The 14,908-nt window shown below is 49.2% G+C and overlaps 1 protein-coding gene and 1 long non-coding RNA gene across 11 annotated transcripts in view; one reads left to right on the forward strand and one right to left on the reverse strand.

Annotated features, from left to right (window-relative positions):
- Positions 1–14,908, forward strand: part of FRMD4A (FERM domain containing 4A) — a 592,045-nt gene extending 577,137 nt beyond the window's left edge. For 9 of the 10 annotated variants that reach the window (XM_057304597.1, XM_057304598.1, XM_026479048.4 and 6 more), the window contains one exon: positions 11,714–14,908. In XM_057304597.1, coding sequence (XP_057160580.1) covers positions 11,714–11,816 — 103 coding nt within the window. In that variant the 3' untranslated portion in view covers positions 11,817–14,908. The remainder of the gene's footprint in view (positions 1–11,713) is intronic. The other variant, XM_044392194.3, reaches the window with a different exon arrangement.
- LOC130542143 (uncharacterized) lies at positions 198–9,508 on the reverse strand. Its single transcript, XR_008956491.1, has 2 exons — positions 9,216–9,508; positions 198–5,368 (listed from the first exon to the last, which is right to left on the reverse strand). It is a non-coding gene; the product is annotated as an uncharacterized LOC130542143 (long non-coding RNA).

Consider the following 14,908-nt stretch of genomic DNA (forward strand, 5'->3'; position numbering starts at 1 on the left):
CAAAGAGCCTTGCTTTGTTGTAGAAAGCGAGCCAGACTTCTCCCTAAAAAACAAGGTAGGACAAGATCCTGAACAAATTAGGAGACATGGAAGTTTTTATTGAAAGTCTCCTGAGTTGGCAGATGGGTATTAGGAAAACGGGGGCTTAAGCCTTTGAGAGGAAGATGGTGTGCAAACAAAAACATGAACCGAGGAAATCGGAAAGACTTTATTGGCTTTATTCAACGTCTCAGGAATTGGGCGGCATCTCACGCAGCACAGAAAGGAACTGTACGAGATGAGACGCCTACAGGCAGAAGGGGGCAGGAGTGCGGCTTTACGCTAACGCAACACATCAGGTGGTTACTGCAAGGGAACCTTAGGCCTGGCAGGCGTCTGTCAGGCACGTGACCTAACTCGGGCTGATCAGGTGATGCCTGATGGACTGGTTTAAGGCTCCATTTCTGGGCAAACTGATCCTAATTAAGTTGAGGTCTCAGTTCGGTGATGTGGGTCTTAGCATCAGTGACTCCATTTGGGGCCTGTTTTGTGTTTAATAATTCCCTCCTTTTGATCGGACTCTCAGCCTAACCGAGAGATGTGATCAAAATTTAAGGAATTAGGGTTACTCCCGGCTAATGCTCGGGAGTTCTCACAGGTTTTGCTGAATTTCTGCGTGGTATTCACAGGTCATGAGATCAGGTTCATTTTTTACGTTGGTCATTCTCTTTGTGCCTTTTCTGAAGTTCTGTTCTTAGGAAAATCCTTTGCTGCAAACATGTACTTAAAGCTTTTGAGAACTTTTGAGAGAAAAGCGTGCACCAGCGGGACTACTGTCGTTATTAGAGAACACCCGATGTCTAACGTGTCCTTCGGAGCCATGGTCCCCAGGACCCAATCAGACTCAAGTATGTCCAAGAAAGACCCCATTGAAGGAGTCCCATTTTTAAGCCAGTTGGCGTGTGTCATGGTCTTGCGTAGGTGGGTCTCCGCTTTCCCAGAAGCGTCTATCCGAGTGCAGCAAGTAGTGTTGGCCACAGCACCACCACAGCTCAAAGACCCTCAAGGGCTGTCCTGTCATCGGAACAACTTTGGCAGCGAGCCTAGGAATTTGTGAGGCAGCTCGTGTTCTAGCAGCCGATTCTGCAACATCTGCGAGAGTGAAGGAGAGGCCCCTAGGTGTGGCCTCGCTCGTACTTCCTCCTGTCCGGGAGGCGTAGGATCTGCCAAGGGAAACGATCTTTGATTCATGAATGCTTCCTGGTCCTTCCTATTGGAGTCTGTTGCTTGGGACTCAGAGGAGGCTGAGTTTGGTTTGTTTGGTTACCCTTGCCTGGTGTCGCTTTCTTTGGACAGAGCCTGGATGCACAGTTCCCTGGGACTGGGGTTCTTAACCAGGGACTGTGGCATGAGAGAGAGGGGTTGGGTTCGGCCCAAGGAAACAGCATTGGCAGTCAGGCAGAAGTTTGGGATGGGCGGAACTAGAGGAGCACGAGTGTCGTGGGAAATCCAGCAGTTTTTTGGAGGTTAGATTACCTCCCCCTTTGCAGCGGCCTGAGATGTGTGAACAGTGGTATTATCTTTGCGGGCCAGGAAAAAGGTGGACAAAAGAATCATAAAGACCTTCCTGGAGTAAGAATTAGGGGAAGGATGGTCAGAGAGGGAAGGGGGAATAGAAACTTTCTTATCCCGCATCTTGGGAGGAAGCTGTCAACCTTGATGTCTGCTACTTCTCTTCCTCGTCAAATTGATTTTGAGGTCTCCAGCTTTTGCACTGGACCAGACGTCAGGTGGAGCCTTCCTCAGTCATAAGATATGCACCCAGGGTTCAGCACCTTGTAGTTTGGCAGTGGCGTCAGGGGTCAAGAGTTCTTGGTAGGGTTCCTTTCCATGAGTCTCAGTTTTGCAAAATCATCAGAGGAAAACAATCAAGTGGCTGTAAATGATAAAACACTTTAAAATGCTCAGATCGGATTAGAGTTCATTATAATGAAATTGACAAAGGAAATTTTGGTTACTTCTGTAATACACAACTTTGAAAGATAGTTAACTGGAATTATGAATCACATTATACCAGGGCATATCAGATTTCTAGAAACTTCATACAGTTTCAAGGCCATTTATACAAACAACATGATCTATACAAATAATCTAAAAGGGTTTTATCACTTATATGACAAAGCTTCCCATGTAATTTAACGTAGCAAGTAAACCTAATTAGTGTAACATCTTTTATAAGGGGAGAGATAAATCCTTTGAGATTTTCCAGGGACACTCTAGCCCTGGAATCTACCAGAATTGGGCAAGGTTTTCCATTAATTTCCGTTTTAGTTTCCTGTTGGCTGTTTAATGGAATAACCGGTCGCAGGTTATCAGAAAACACTTCAGAGTCCCATGCACTATGAGAAGGGCTCCTGCGGAGGTCCCCCTTTGAGACCAGTAACGGGGCAGACTTTGCTGATGGGCGGGTAGTCTCTTTGGAGAGGAAAGGCACGTCAGAGGGTGAGAAGGTCATGAGTACTCAGAGGTAAAAGAGGATCAAGGGAAGTAGTAAGAGACACAGCATTGTTACAGTCTTTGGTTTTAGGTACCTCTTGTGTCTTTCATTTTTCATTATCCTTTTGCAATGACTCTCTTAACGAAGCTACTGTGGAATCATGAAACCTTTTGGATGCTTCTGCATGCCAGTGAAAATACGTAACCCATTCTGTTGCATTTGACAAACCTTGCTTTCAGGTTCAAGTAAATGAATGATCTCGTCTAAATAGAATGTTCCCAATAATGGCTAACAACCTCAATAAGGAGGTCAACTGAGGCAAGCTCAAATGACCAGAAACGGAGTTTATTTGGGAGTGGCAGAAGAATTGCAGCTTGAGGGCTCGGGGCAGGCTGGATTTGCAAAGAGTGCAGAGGGAAAAGTCTAGCCAGCGTCTAAACAAGTTCATTGGCTGGAGGACAGGAAGAGCCCCTTGGCCTGTTTGCCAGTCAGTCTTCTGTAAGTCAATCCTTTATGGAACAGTCTCTGAGTTCTTAAGTTCTGTCCTCCTGAGGGGACGTGTGTGAGATTCCTCCATTTCATATTCTCTGCTTTCATTATAGATTGAAATCCTTTCACATTCCCCACTCTTGCTCCAGATCTTTTGCAGAAAGCATCACAGATCAACCATGTTGTTTGGGCAGTGTTTTCCCTTTTCTTCCCTTTTTGATCAAAGATGTTGTTAGATGGAGCGCAAGTCCCTGGGAACGGAGGAAGACCGTCCTCAGGTATCTTGTGCCACAGAGGAGGGAACTGGAAAGTGGATTTCATCGGCCCCATTTGAACAAGCAGCAATGCCAAAAACCAAAGTATACATATTTGTAGGGGACAGGGAAGTTCAGAAAGGGCCTGAACAGAATTTGCTTTTGGGGGATTGGCCGGTGTCCTCTGCTGATTTCTGGGAAGAACTATAATTTGTGTAAGGGTAGGTTAATTTTCCTTTATGAGCCTGCACTGATTTTCTCTATTCTGTCCTTGACATAAGTGACTCCATTTTAGTTTGGTTCTACATTTCCCCTTTTTGATCAAGCCCCCATTGGGGGCGGCAATCATCCAATATATTGCTAAGTGTTTTTTGTAGGGACTTCACCTTTTGATGATCCACGTTGCTTCTTCATTGTTTCTTTCTGTTTCATCATACTTGTATCTTTTTTCTTTACCATGTCTTCCTTCAGGATGAGAACAGCTTTGGGAATGGTAGCAAGCAAAAGGCCACACGTGAGCAACTTATATTGGGTCAAAGTGGCTGGTCAAGGCAAGGAGACTTTGTCAAGGGTATAGGTGTGAGACATTTGCTTGCCCTAGGCTTTGAAATGCTATCAGGTTTGTTACCTTCACAAAGGCTGGATAGGTAACTCAGTACTTTAAATCACAAAACAAAATGACAAATAGGATAGAAAGACCCAACTGTAGTATAGATTGAAACCGTAAGCCCAGTCTTCTTGGAAACCAGCTGAATAAATCAAAATTCCAAGATGAGGCAGACTGGACTTGTTGTAACCGAACCTCGACTTCCCCAGAAGTGTTAAGCCAAGTCTGCGTGTTGATCGACTCTGGCACAGACATCTTGTTCAGCCAAGAGAAAACTGAGGGCTAGCCTACTGTCAAGGACAATTTTAGGCAGAGAATCTAGGGAGTTTTGCTGGGCAGCGATGGCCTTAGCACTAGGCTCAGCAGTGGTTTGATGGGTTAAAGCAAAGTTTGGGGTCCTGCCCTCCGTGCACCCCATCCTAACCAGGGAAGTAGGGATCTGCTAAAGGAAGCAACTCCCGAATTATGAATGCTTCCTGGTCTCTAACCTGATAGTTAAATTCAGGGGAGCTGACCAATAAGGTGTCTCAGTTTGGCTGTGGACAGGTGGGGTACAGTGAGAGAACCAAAGAGGTTGCCTGCTTATATGCCAGTTTGGGCACTCAGAGGCCCCAGGAGAATGATCACCCTGGACAAAGACAAATCCTGTCAGGGCACAGACCACTCCTGCTAAAGCAGCACTGTTCATGGATTCGTTGGCATAAATTGTCACATTTGCTCGTTCAAGCCAGGGATCAGTTAGGTTTTTGGCACATTCAGGAAGTTAATCTCCGAGCCTGACATGCAGAGTTGTTCTAAATTCCTTGCACAAATTCTTTGTGATCGGGGGCAAATCTGATTTAGGTACTCCTAAGAACATGGTGACGCCAGCGTACAGTGGTGTGCACAGGAATCTGTCGAATTGGTCAAGAACAGGTGTCACCCGAGAAAGGTAACAAGGCGGCACTGGGAAGCCGGGCTGTGACAGTTTACCTGCATAAGCGGACACTGAAGAGAATTCGGATGTGGTTTACGAAGGAAAACTGGCTACAGGAAAGCCCAGGAGGTCTCCAAAATCATGGACAGATCAGAGTTTGTGAAGGCAGACCCAGCAGTCTGAGGGGCTGTCTCCCTTGGCAGTCGCCTGGGAGGTAAGGAGGGCAGGGTACAGTCTTTCCAAGTCAAGGAGCAAACAGGAGGGAAAAAAACCACTTAGGTGGAAGAGTCTGGTTCATTTTTGCCTGTCACGATTTTCACAGTAAAGGAGGGTCGTGATGGAGGCCTGGTCCGACATCTCGGGGAAGCCAGCTGCTGCTGGCGGCTGGAGAGCTTGCGTTTGTTCCCTTCAGGTCCCGGCACTCCTGGAAGTCGGGACGGAGGACTTCAGGCTTAGCTATGAAGGAACTGGGGAGCAGCACCAGAGCGGTCCTTTCACACCAGGGAAGAGGGAGTCCTTCAATTGAGGTCGCTTCCAGTACGGGGTATCCTTCAGGATGTGGCTCATGAAGGGAGTCAGAGGTCAGGTCATGTTCAGCATAAGCTTCTGGAACTTGTGAGAGGTTTCTGGAAATAGAGATGAAGTGGCAGTATTTTACTAGGTCTTGCTGGGCGATCTGGGGGTCAGAGTACTAGGAAGGAAGCAAATGCATGCATCTGCCAGTTACGTCTTGTAAGGAACAAGCTTTTCAAAAGGTAAGACTTTAGCTTCAAAAGGACCAATGACAGCATCTTGGGCCAGAGAAATCCCAGAGCTGCACAGAATTTTCCTAGTGGGGTTTTAATGATGACTTTAGTCCTTTCCACCCATCCTGGCGAGTGAGGGGGATAGGACAGTGCAGCCTCTGAGGCACAGGACGGACTGTGCGTGCCCTGGGAGCAGTGGACCAGGAACATGACCTCCAGGGTCCCCACGCAGAACCGTGGGGACACCCCAGGTCAGGATGGGGTTTTTAAGTCATTCTGTTGCTACAAAACTGGCAGGGGTTTGTTGACAAGGAAAGCTTCTACCCAGTGAGAAACCGAGACCATGACCAATACGTGGATCATTTACTTGTTCTTAACAAGTATGTTCATGGTAACCATGAAAATTTCTCAAGTTCTCCTTGCTAACGAGTTTTGTAAGAGAACTTGAATTCTAATCACTAGTGAATGCGGGTAGAATAAAAGGTGTGGATCTACATTATATTTAATGCTGATAACTCTGAAGATATTCCCATTTTAATTCAACCTACAAACTTGAACTAGCTTTTATTTACTGAAGATTCATCCTAGATCACATGAACTTCAAAAATATGTGGCTTATTTTTCTCTATTCGTGACAGTTTTAGAATACTTCATTTAATAATAAGTGCTTTTTAAGCCCATTAGTTAAAACTTTTACAAATTAACTTTGGCAGTACCATCCAGAGGGAGGGAAATGTCACCCACCTACAGCATACATCCATAGACATACAGAGATCTTAACAGCTGTCATTTTAAATTTTGGCCATGAGAGCAGTATGAGAATGCACAACTGACTAGTAAGTCTACGAAAGAACACTTGGAAGCAAATTGTGTTTCTGAAAGTTGGAATAAATTCAGGTTACCTGCCGAAGCATCTGGGGAGAAGACATTTTTCATTCGCCTAAGTTCCAAATAGCCTTCCCCCTCTTTGGTAAGAATGACCTCCCTGAAGTCTGCACTTGCAGGAACCTGTCTTGTAGGCCACCCGTTTCAAGCAGAACATTCCCATCGTTCCTCGGAGAAGGGCTTTGGTTTCTTAAATCCAGATCAAGCCTTTTCAGACGAATTGGGAAGGTTTGGGGATTGACAGGTGGGATTTGACTTGCTAAGACAGGGACCCCCGTTTCTAATTCCTCAAGAAATTGGGTTGTGACCTGAGTGACATCACAGGCTGACCCGTCCATCCCGCTACATTTATTTTCCGTTTGTTGCTTGATATCAAGAAGATCTTCAGGTAGGAAGGAAATCAGAAATCAGAAGCTTCCTGTATTCCAGATTTACAGCTCTCTGGCTTGTTCTAGTAAATCCTTCCAATAGTTGGCTTCAAAATGTTTTTCTTTCCTTCTGAGGACATGGTTTCATTTTGGTTTAGGGGAAAAAGCCCCCCAAGAAGTTGCTGTCAGGCTCTGATGACTGGATGCTTCCCATTTAGCCAACTTCTGACCACAGAGCTACTTAGAAATCCTTTCAGCTCTCGTCAGGTTTTGACAATTTTACAAACAATAGTCCTTGCTAGTACTGCACACACCACGGATACAAAAGAGAGGGTACAAAGAATACCACTCTCTTGAGCCAGAGCCACTCCCAAAGATGACCAAAAACAGAGGCTGAGACACTTCGCAAGGACTGGCAGTAAGCACAGGACCCCAGCCACACATGGGGTTCAACCCACACTTCTGCCTGGCCATATACTGGGGGCCCCAACGTGATGGCTGCCAAGCCAAGCTCTCAGGACACAGGAGAGCACATCTGTCCCTGGGAGAGAAAGGTTCAGTAACCCGTGGGTCTGGAGTTGGAAAGGAAGGGACACAAAATGTGACCTTCCTCTCTCGAGTGGGCTACGGAGACTTGGGGGAGAGGACTCTGGTAAGAACTCGCCCTTCGCTGGCTTCTGCTAGTTTTTCCAGGATTCCCATCTGTGGGCTCCAGAGCAAGTGGGGTTTAAAGTACAGAGCGTAACTCATGCATTACCAGAATCTGACAAGGGTGTCCCAGGTTTAGTTTCCCTTGGCTATTTGAGGAAGAACTGGTAGCAGTTACAAGAGAATCCCTCGAGTCCTGTCAGCCCTTCGAGGGTCTCCTGCAGGTGGAAAGACTGTTCAGATGAAGGATTAATACCACGAGTACTTGGGCCTAAAGGAGGATAAAGGGGACTAGCAGGAGTGCCAGTGGTTAGACGGTCTTTTGTTTTAGGTACCGCTTCTGTCTTGAACTTTTCATTACCCTTTTGCAGTGCATCTCTCAGTAAAGGAGTTGCAGAATTTTGAAGCCAATTAAAACGGGTATCCCGTTCTGTTTGGGAACCCTTGCATTCACGTGCACTTCTTAAATGAATGAATTTGTCTAACTGGAACATTCCTCGTAACGACCACTGGGATTCCAGGTTGTCTTCAGCACTGCTGGTCTGTGTGCGGGAGAGACCTTAACTATTTTTAGCATAAAATCCCTCGAGCTTTGGGGGGTGGGGGCACCCAGAGAGCCTTGAGAAGACTGGGATCCCATTTTTGGAGTTTTCCCGCAAGGTTTGACGGTGTGCCTTTTATCGGGTATTTCCTTTTCCTGGGGGACAGCCTTTGCCCTGCTTGTCTGACCTGAGACCAGGTGTCCCTCACTGCACAGGATTTCCTCGTGGCTGACAGGTGACCTGGTGTGAAACCTGCCTGTCCGTAAGCACCTTACCCTTACACAGGAGTCTTGTGCTTTGCAGAAGGTGGTCTCCTAGAAAGGTGGCGAGTGTTCTAGCAGTACCCGTGGTCCCAGTTCACTGGCTTGAGAATGGGGAGAAATCCTCGGCAGGTGCTCCCGGCTCAGGAGAGAAGTCTCAGTCTTCTGTAGATCAGGCCCTTACGGGAAACCAGTCTCTCGGTGCTTAGGTTCTGTTCTTCCGAGGGTACGTGCCTGAGAGGCTCCAGGTCACATCCTCCAGTTCCACTCTGGACTGAAACCACTTCCCAGTGGCCACTGTAATTCTAGCTTGCTTTACTGAGACTGCCGTCTTTGCAGTTACCTCCGGCTTCCGTGAGCACCATTTCTAGACAGGAAGTAGCAGTTGCGCTGGGAGGTGGCACACTCAGTTCTTCTAGAACTTGATGCCAGTTCAGCTGAGTCTTTGGTCTCTCAGAGAGAAATGAATACGTAGGAGGGATGTGCCACCACGTGGGGGATCTCGGGGCCTTTCACAGTGTACCTCGCGGCACAGAAGTTTTCTTGAGGTCGATGGGTGACCTGGTGGCCATCTAACCCATTCTGTAACCAACGTACCCTAGCACAGGGGTCTTCGAGTTAGGGGGCAAGCACTCTAACAGCTTTTAAGTGCTTGACCTGCACCCACCAATTTTGCAGCTTTGGCTTCTGAGATTCTCCTTAACAACAGATTATTCCTTTACCTCACGTGCACATGAACAGACCCGCGGTAACCACAGAGAGCATACTGTGGACTGGCCAAGAGGAGGCGGGAGGTGTGCAGGGCACCGGGAAATAACTGAGGGCTAGGGCCTGATGTTCCAGGTGCAGCCACCTGCCAGCGCAAGCTGAGCCGCCAGGCCCTGGCCAGCCCTGCAGACTCAGCCAGGGCTGAGGACTCTAGGAGAGCCTCCCGTCAGTCTAGACAATGTGAACGCTGGACCAGGAAGCCAATTCGATGGGGAGCTTAACGCAGAGAGCAGAGTCGGAACCGAGAGGAACTTACCCATGCCTTCAGAAAGGGTGACAGAGACCTCACGGTTCACAGATATTGCTGCCTGTGTTTCTTCTTGTCCCTGGAGCTGTCAGAGGTCTCCTTGGGATCCCACCGCTACCACCAAACTACTAAAAAACAAAATTCAACTGAGTAAATTTTAAAGATCTTACTGGCTTTTATTCAATCAAGTTGCAACCCCAGTCCTTGAGGAACCAAAAACAAATGTCCCTGTCTTAGAAATTCCATCTTTATAGGAACAGTCACACAGCTCTGGAAGCAATTCAAAGCCCCCCCCCCCCCCCCCCCGCCACCATGGTTTTTTGTTTTGTTTTACCAATTCCAAAACCTCCCTCGCCTATTCACCTAAAAAGGCTTTGCAGGTATTTTAAAAGATTTGGATTTAAGAAAGAAAATCCTTCTTGGAGGAACATGCCTTCTTTCCTGTGTCTTTGAGTCGTAAAGGCTCTATCCGGTCTCCTCCAGGACCTAGCCTGTAGGCAGTTTCTTTGAAGTGCAAACTTCAGCAAGATCATTCTTACCAGAAAGGAAAAAAGAAGGGGAAAGTCTATTTGGAACTTAGGTGAATGAAAATCCTAAATGTCTTCTCCGTAGACGCTTTAGCCGTATTGACCAGGTAACCTGAACTTATTCCAACGTCCACAAACAGTTTGGATCCAGCTGTTCTATAAATGAGTCCGGCACCACCGTGCCCCTCTCGTGGTTCAGGGCACACGTAGAGCCGGACCCGGCTCGTTCTCTTTCAGCCCTGCCTCTACGTCCTGCTCCCACATCTGCCTGGGGTGAAGGCTGCTTGGCCCTGCTTGGGCCTCTGCCCTTCTTTGAAGCAGTCCATGACCGTGGAGGATTCTAACTGGCCCACCTGGGTCACTTGTCCCCCTGGGGGGAGGAGGGCGGGGGGGGGGGGGCACCATCAAGGAATTAGGGACTGTCCCCCAAAATACTGCATATGTCCCCTGTGGATTCAACCACCTTCGGCCGGGAAAACTTTCTCAGTCCCTCAGGCACATGGCAAAAGGCAGGTCTGTCAGGGTGGGTACATGGGAGTTAGCCCTCCACCGCTTCCATACTGTAATAGGTCCCATGGTCAGCATCAGAAGGAAGGGCCTATGTGTCACCTGTATGTCACTGTGCTTCTGAAAGCATTCATCCCACTAGATCAGGAGGTCCAGGCCACAGAATGCCACTGATGCCTCGGGTTTTCCAACTCCCGTGGGTTTTTTAAAAGCCAGATGAGAAACGTTTACAAAATCCACAATGCCTTCATCCCTTCGTTCCTAGGGAGGTCAGCCAGTCAGAGAGAAAGGTGGGCACGACCGCGGCTTCTCGCATACAAACTGGCCCACAGGGCGGGGAGGAAGGTGCTCGTTCACCTCGCTGTTCTCTGCACCCCACGGGACTAGGATCGCTTTCCTTCACCCGTCCCACCCCGCACCCTAGCGCCAGGTGGGGGAGAGCAGCAGCAGGGGAGAGACCGGTCTCTTCTGACATGTACGCAGAACCCTTATGATGTTCCCAAAAACCTCTCTCTACCCCGAAACGGCCTATGCTCTGGGGCATTAAAGACACACAGACCAATGTCAGTCACAGGACGTGTCCCTTCAATACCTGGAGGCTGAAGGCCCCAGTTTCGTCCCTGCAGGAATCCGTACACATCGACACTCGGACGGCACTAGGAACAGAGGCAACAGCACCCAAGGGGCTCCAGGCCCAACACGCGGTTGGTGAGCAGAGCCCAGAGTTGAGCCAGCCAGCAGCAGGGCTGTGGCCGGCGGGGCAGGGGAGAGGAGGGCGGGCCTTCCTCTCCTCAGGCCCCAGGGGGCTGCTCCCGCCCCGTGGCCCCCGTCCGCACACCCACCCGGCAGATGCCACCCCCGTTCCCGTGTTCGCAGAGGTGCAGGCCGACCTTTACTTTTGCCCTCAAGGAGCCAGCCCGGGAGGGAGGGGCTCTTGCCCGGGTACCGAACCCGGCTCCGGCGTCCTGTAATGACCCGGACTCCCCAGCCTCCCGGTGAGGCACACCTCGGGGACTTGAACAGCGTTTTGTTTCCACCCCTGTTTCCTGTGGGTGCTCCATTACAACTTTTATAATCCGAAAACCATGCATGTTGCTTAAATAGCACGGATTCAAAAATGTTTTAAACTCTTTTCAAAATACCATCTGTTTCACTTGACATTTTGAACGTGCTTCTAGGACAGAATAAAAACGTAGGGAAAACTGGTGGTACCTGAGGAATCCTGTGCGGTCCCAAGCTCTGGAAGCTTCCGAGGCGCTAGCACAGTCAGCCCGCGTCGAGGGTAGGGCCCGCTCAGGAAGCCGGCTCCGCGTCCCCGGTGACCGCACTGGCCGAGCCTAAGAGCCCCGCTCCACCGTCCCCCTCGGGGCGCTCTGGCCCGGATGTGGATTTCGTTTCCTGGCCGTGGGCCCCTCCCCCGCTCGGCCTGCCCGCTCCTCCGCTAACCCGCCGCTCTCCTTGCGTTCCCCGCAGGAGCCACACTGACAGCTGTTTCCTGGATTCCTCCCTCTATCCAGAACTAGCCGACGTGCAGTGGTACGGGCAGGAGAAAGCCAAGCCCGGGACCCTCGTGTGAGCCAGCCGGCCTCACTCTGACCGCCTCAACGCCATTCAGAGATCACCTCACTGCCTCTCATTTGCCTTACCCAGACGCACTGTCACCCTGCACCAGCTTCGGCCCTCAGCACTTTTTTCCTCCCGTCTCCGCATCCCCTTCACCCTCAAAAACCTGACTGAGGAGACATTCTGGAAGGTTCCGGTCCCACTGTGTGTCCCCTGGCGCTCTCGCCCGCAGAGCGCCAGGCACCAATCCTCAACGGCACCTTGGTGGCTCCCCCCTGCCGTGACAGCCCCCAGGCCGGGAACCACCAGGGAAGGTAGTGGACATCCAATTCCTGTGGACAAGTGGCATGAGAACAGGAAAGGGGACTCACGTACAGGGTGATCCAGAAGGACTGTGACGCTGCGGTCAGCCTGCCACCCGCAGGCCCACCAAGCGCTTGGTGACGAGGACGCCTCTGCTCGGCGAATACTCAGCCGAGGCTGGAAAACATCCCCTGGGGGAGTGGCTGTTGGGGGAGGGGAAGGAGAACGGAAAAGGAAGCTTCACGTGTCAGAGACGCACCCGAGGATCACAATCAGTTCTATGCTGCCAAAGATTAAAAAATTTAAAAATAAATAAGAGGGGCCAAGAGGAAGACAGTCTTTCTGCAATGAAATCTTTTAAATTCTCAACTGCTACTACTCATCACAAGTGAAAAGTCAACCATTTGTAAATTGTTTCCCCTCTTTATCCCTCGCCCTTAACGTCCCACCTTCTCTCAGGCCAGAGCCTGGAAAACTAACCCATATGATGGTCAAGTGGAGGGAGCCAGAGCGGCGCCGCTGCCTCGGGTCCCGGGGGCGCGGACACGGAGGACAGGCCTGCGGGCAGGGAGCAGGGTGCGCCGTCAGCCCGGGCTGCACGGGGTCGGGTCCAAGCCACCGCACTGAGCTGCGGTCCTGGTGGGATGTGTAGGAAACGGAAGGTGGGGATTGCCAAAAGCGCTTCTCTCTTATTAAAACAAGCAGTAAAAGCGTGTCCTATTGTTTTGCACAAGGTGTTTGATTTTATTTTTTATGGGAAACCAAGGGAAAAAGCACATCACGATCCATTCGAGTGTTTAACTGTCGTGGTTCATTTTATACTTGTTAGCACTTGTGTGACAAAGAACTCAGACCCGGCTTCTCTCGGCACCCGGTTACCAATGTGCCACTTATTCCAAGAACCCAACTATGCCCTTAGGTAGGAAGAGTTTACTCCCGTGTCTACTAGCGAGCAGGCGGAGCGGGGCTGAAGAGCGCGCCTGCGCCCAGCGGGCCCGGATGCCTCGGGCATCGGCAGCTGCCTTGACGTACGTACCACATTTGTCCGCAGAAACCCAGAGGGGAAGAAAGAGCTGCACGTTTACATGTGTTCTGAGCTATGCTTAAGACACAACTGGAAAGCCATCTATCTTCAAAGGCCTCAAAAATACTTTTATAATCCTAACAAGCGCACACTCTTATTAGTTGGGTTATTCAAAATGGCACAAACACGGTCTCCACGGAGGTGGTACGCTGTGCTTACTGGCGCAAGTGGGGGGCGGGGGGGAGGGGACAGTTTTTCTCACTTGTAACAACTTCCTATTGCAAAGGCATCTGACAGCCAGGGACAGGAGCTGGGGTGGGGTAGTTTTGTGGGAAAAGAGAACCGCAGTTAGCTTTAGCGTAAAAAGAAAAATCTTCGTTTTCTTTATGTATAATCCCAGAAGAATGAGACTACCAGACCAGGAGGGAAGACGGCCCGTAAAGTAAGTTTAACGAAGCTCCCTCTATTGCTGCTTGGAAAGCGCTGTGGGCTCACAGCACGCTGGGACCACTCCGGACAAGTCAGGGCCTGGTGTCCCCCCCAGTCCTGAGGGCGCTGGACTGGTGACACAGCTCGGGGAAGGGACGAATATTCACAGAACACTTGGGTAAACCCTGCGGGATAAACAAAACTGGTTCTAGTGTTATTAACGGATTCGGGGGACGGAGGAGGGGGGTATTTTTGTTGCTCGCATTTTGACGATCAGAGCTATGGCCAACAGGTTTTTTCCTTCCCCATTCAGAACATTATACACTGGGCCATTTTTCTTTCACCCCAAAGACACACGGCTAATCAGACTGAACTGTGTGCAACAGGAAAGTACAGAGAAACAGAGGTCACGAGGTCACGTGGCTGCAGGTTACACAGCACGTTCCGTAGTTTCAAAAACGGTCTGCAGTCCCTCGGATCGCGCTTTTAGCCCAGCTGGGTGACAAGGAATGACAGACGAAAATGCTTTCTCAACACTTGGGTTTTGAATTCAGGAGGCAGAAAGGAACGGAGAGGGAGGGGAATTACAGTTCAAACGCCACGACGGTCTGGTAGTAAAGACAGAGATGAAGTAAAGCAGGTCTTACTGTTGAGCTGCGTTCAGTTACTACAAAATGTACGCAGTGTTAGTCCTTCGACAGCGACAGGATTAATGACCAGTGTGGTGGGACAGGCGTTACTGTAAACAAGCACTTGCAAGCTCTTCGCAGATCCGTATTTCTTTAAAACAAAAGAAGGTGGAGTACGAAGCCCCTCCTGGATTCTCCAGATACGTGTAAGAAGTTGCCTGTTTAGCCTGAAGACTGGTGGGAACACTTCATCAGACTTGGTTGGGAGACAGGTGGATTTTTTTATTTTATTATATGCAGGTGAGTGTTGAAACTGTTAAAATCCCAATTTGATTTCAGTGTTAGTTCTAAATAGAGCAGACCCCCTCCAGGTGCTATCAGATGACCGGTTACTGCTTAGTTAACTAGGTGTGGAGTTTTGCATATCCATTCATGTCAGTCGTCTATTACACGTTGTGTAAAATGGACTCTAGTTTAATAATGGGGAGAAAGGATTAGGCTGCTCCTGAAAACTGACTGTAGAGCATGGAAAATGATTTTACTGGATTCTGTTCAACTGTAATCAATGAAAAGGATTATGTTGTAGACAAAGTTGCAGAATTAAAAAGAAATCTGCTTTTAATTTATTCTTTTTGTATTAAGAATTTGTATAGTACCTTTCTTTACATTTTGCAAAACAGTGTTGTCAACACTTATTAAAGCATTTTCAAAATGAAAAGA

This window comes from Ursus arctos, unplaced genomic scaffold, assembly GCF_023065955.2.
Source record: "Ursus arctos isolate Adak ecotype North America unplaced genomic scaffold, UrsArc2.0 scaffold_30, whole genome shotgun sequence".
Classification (NCBI taxonomy): Eukaryota; Metazoa; Chordata; class Mammalia; order Carnivora; family Ursidae; genus Ursus; species Ursus arctos.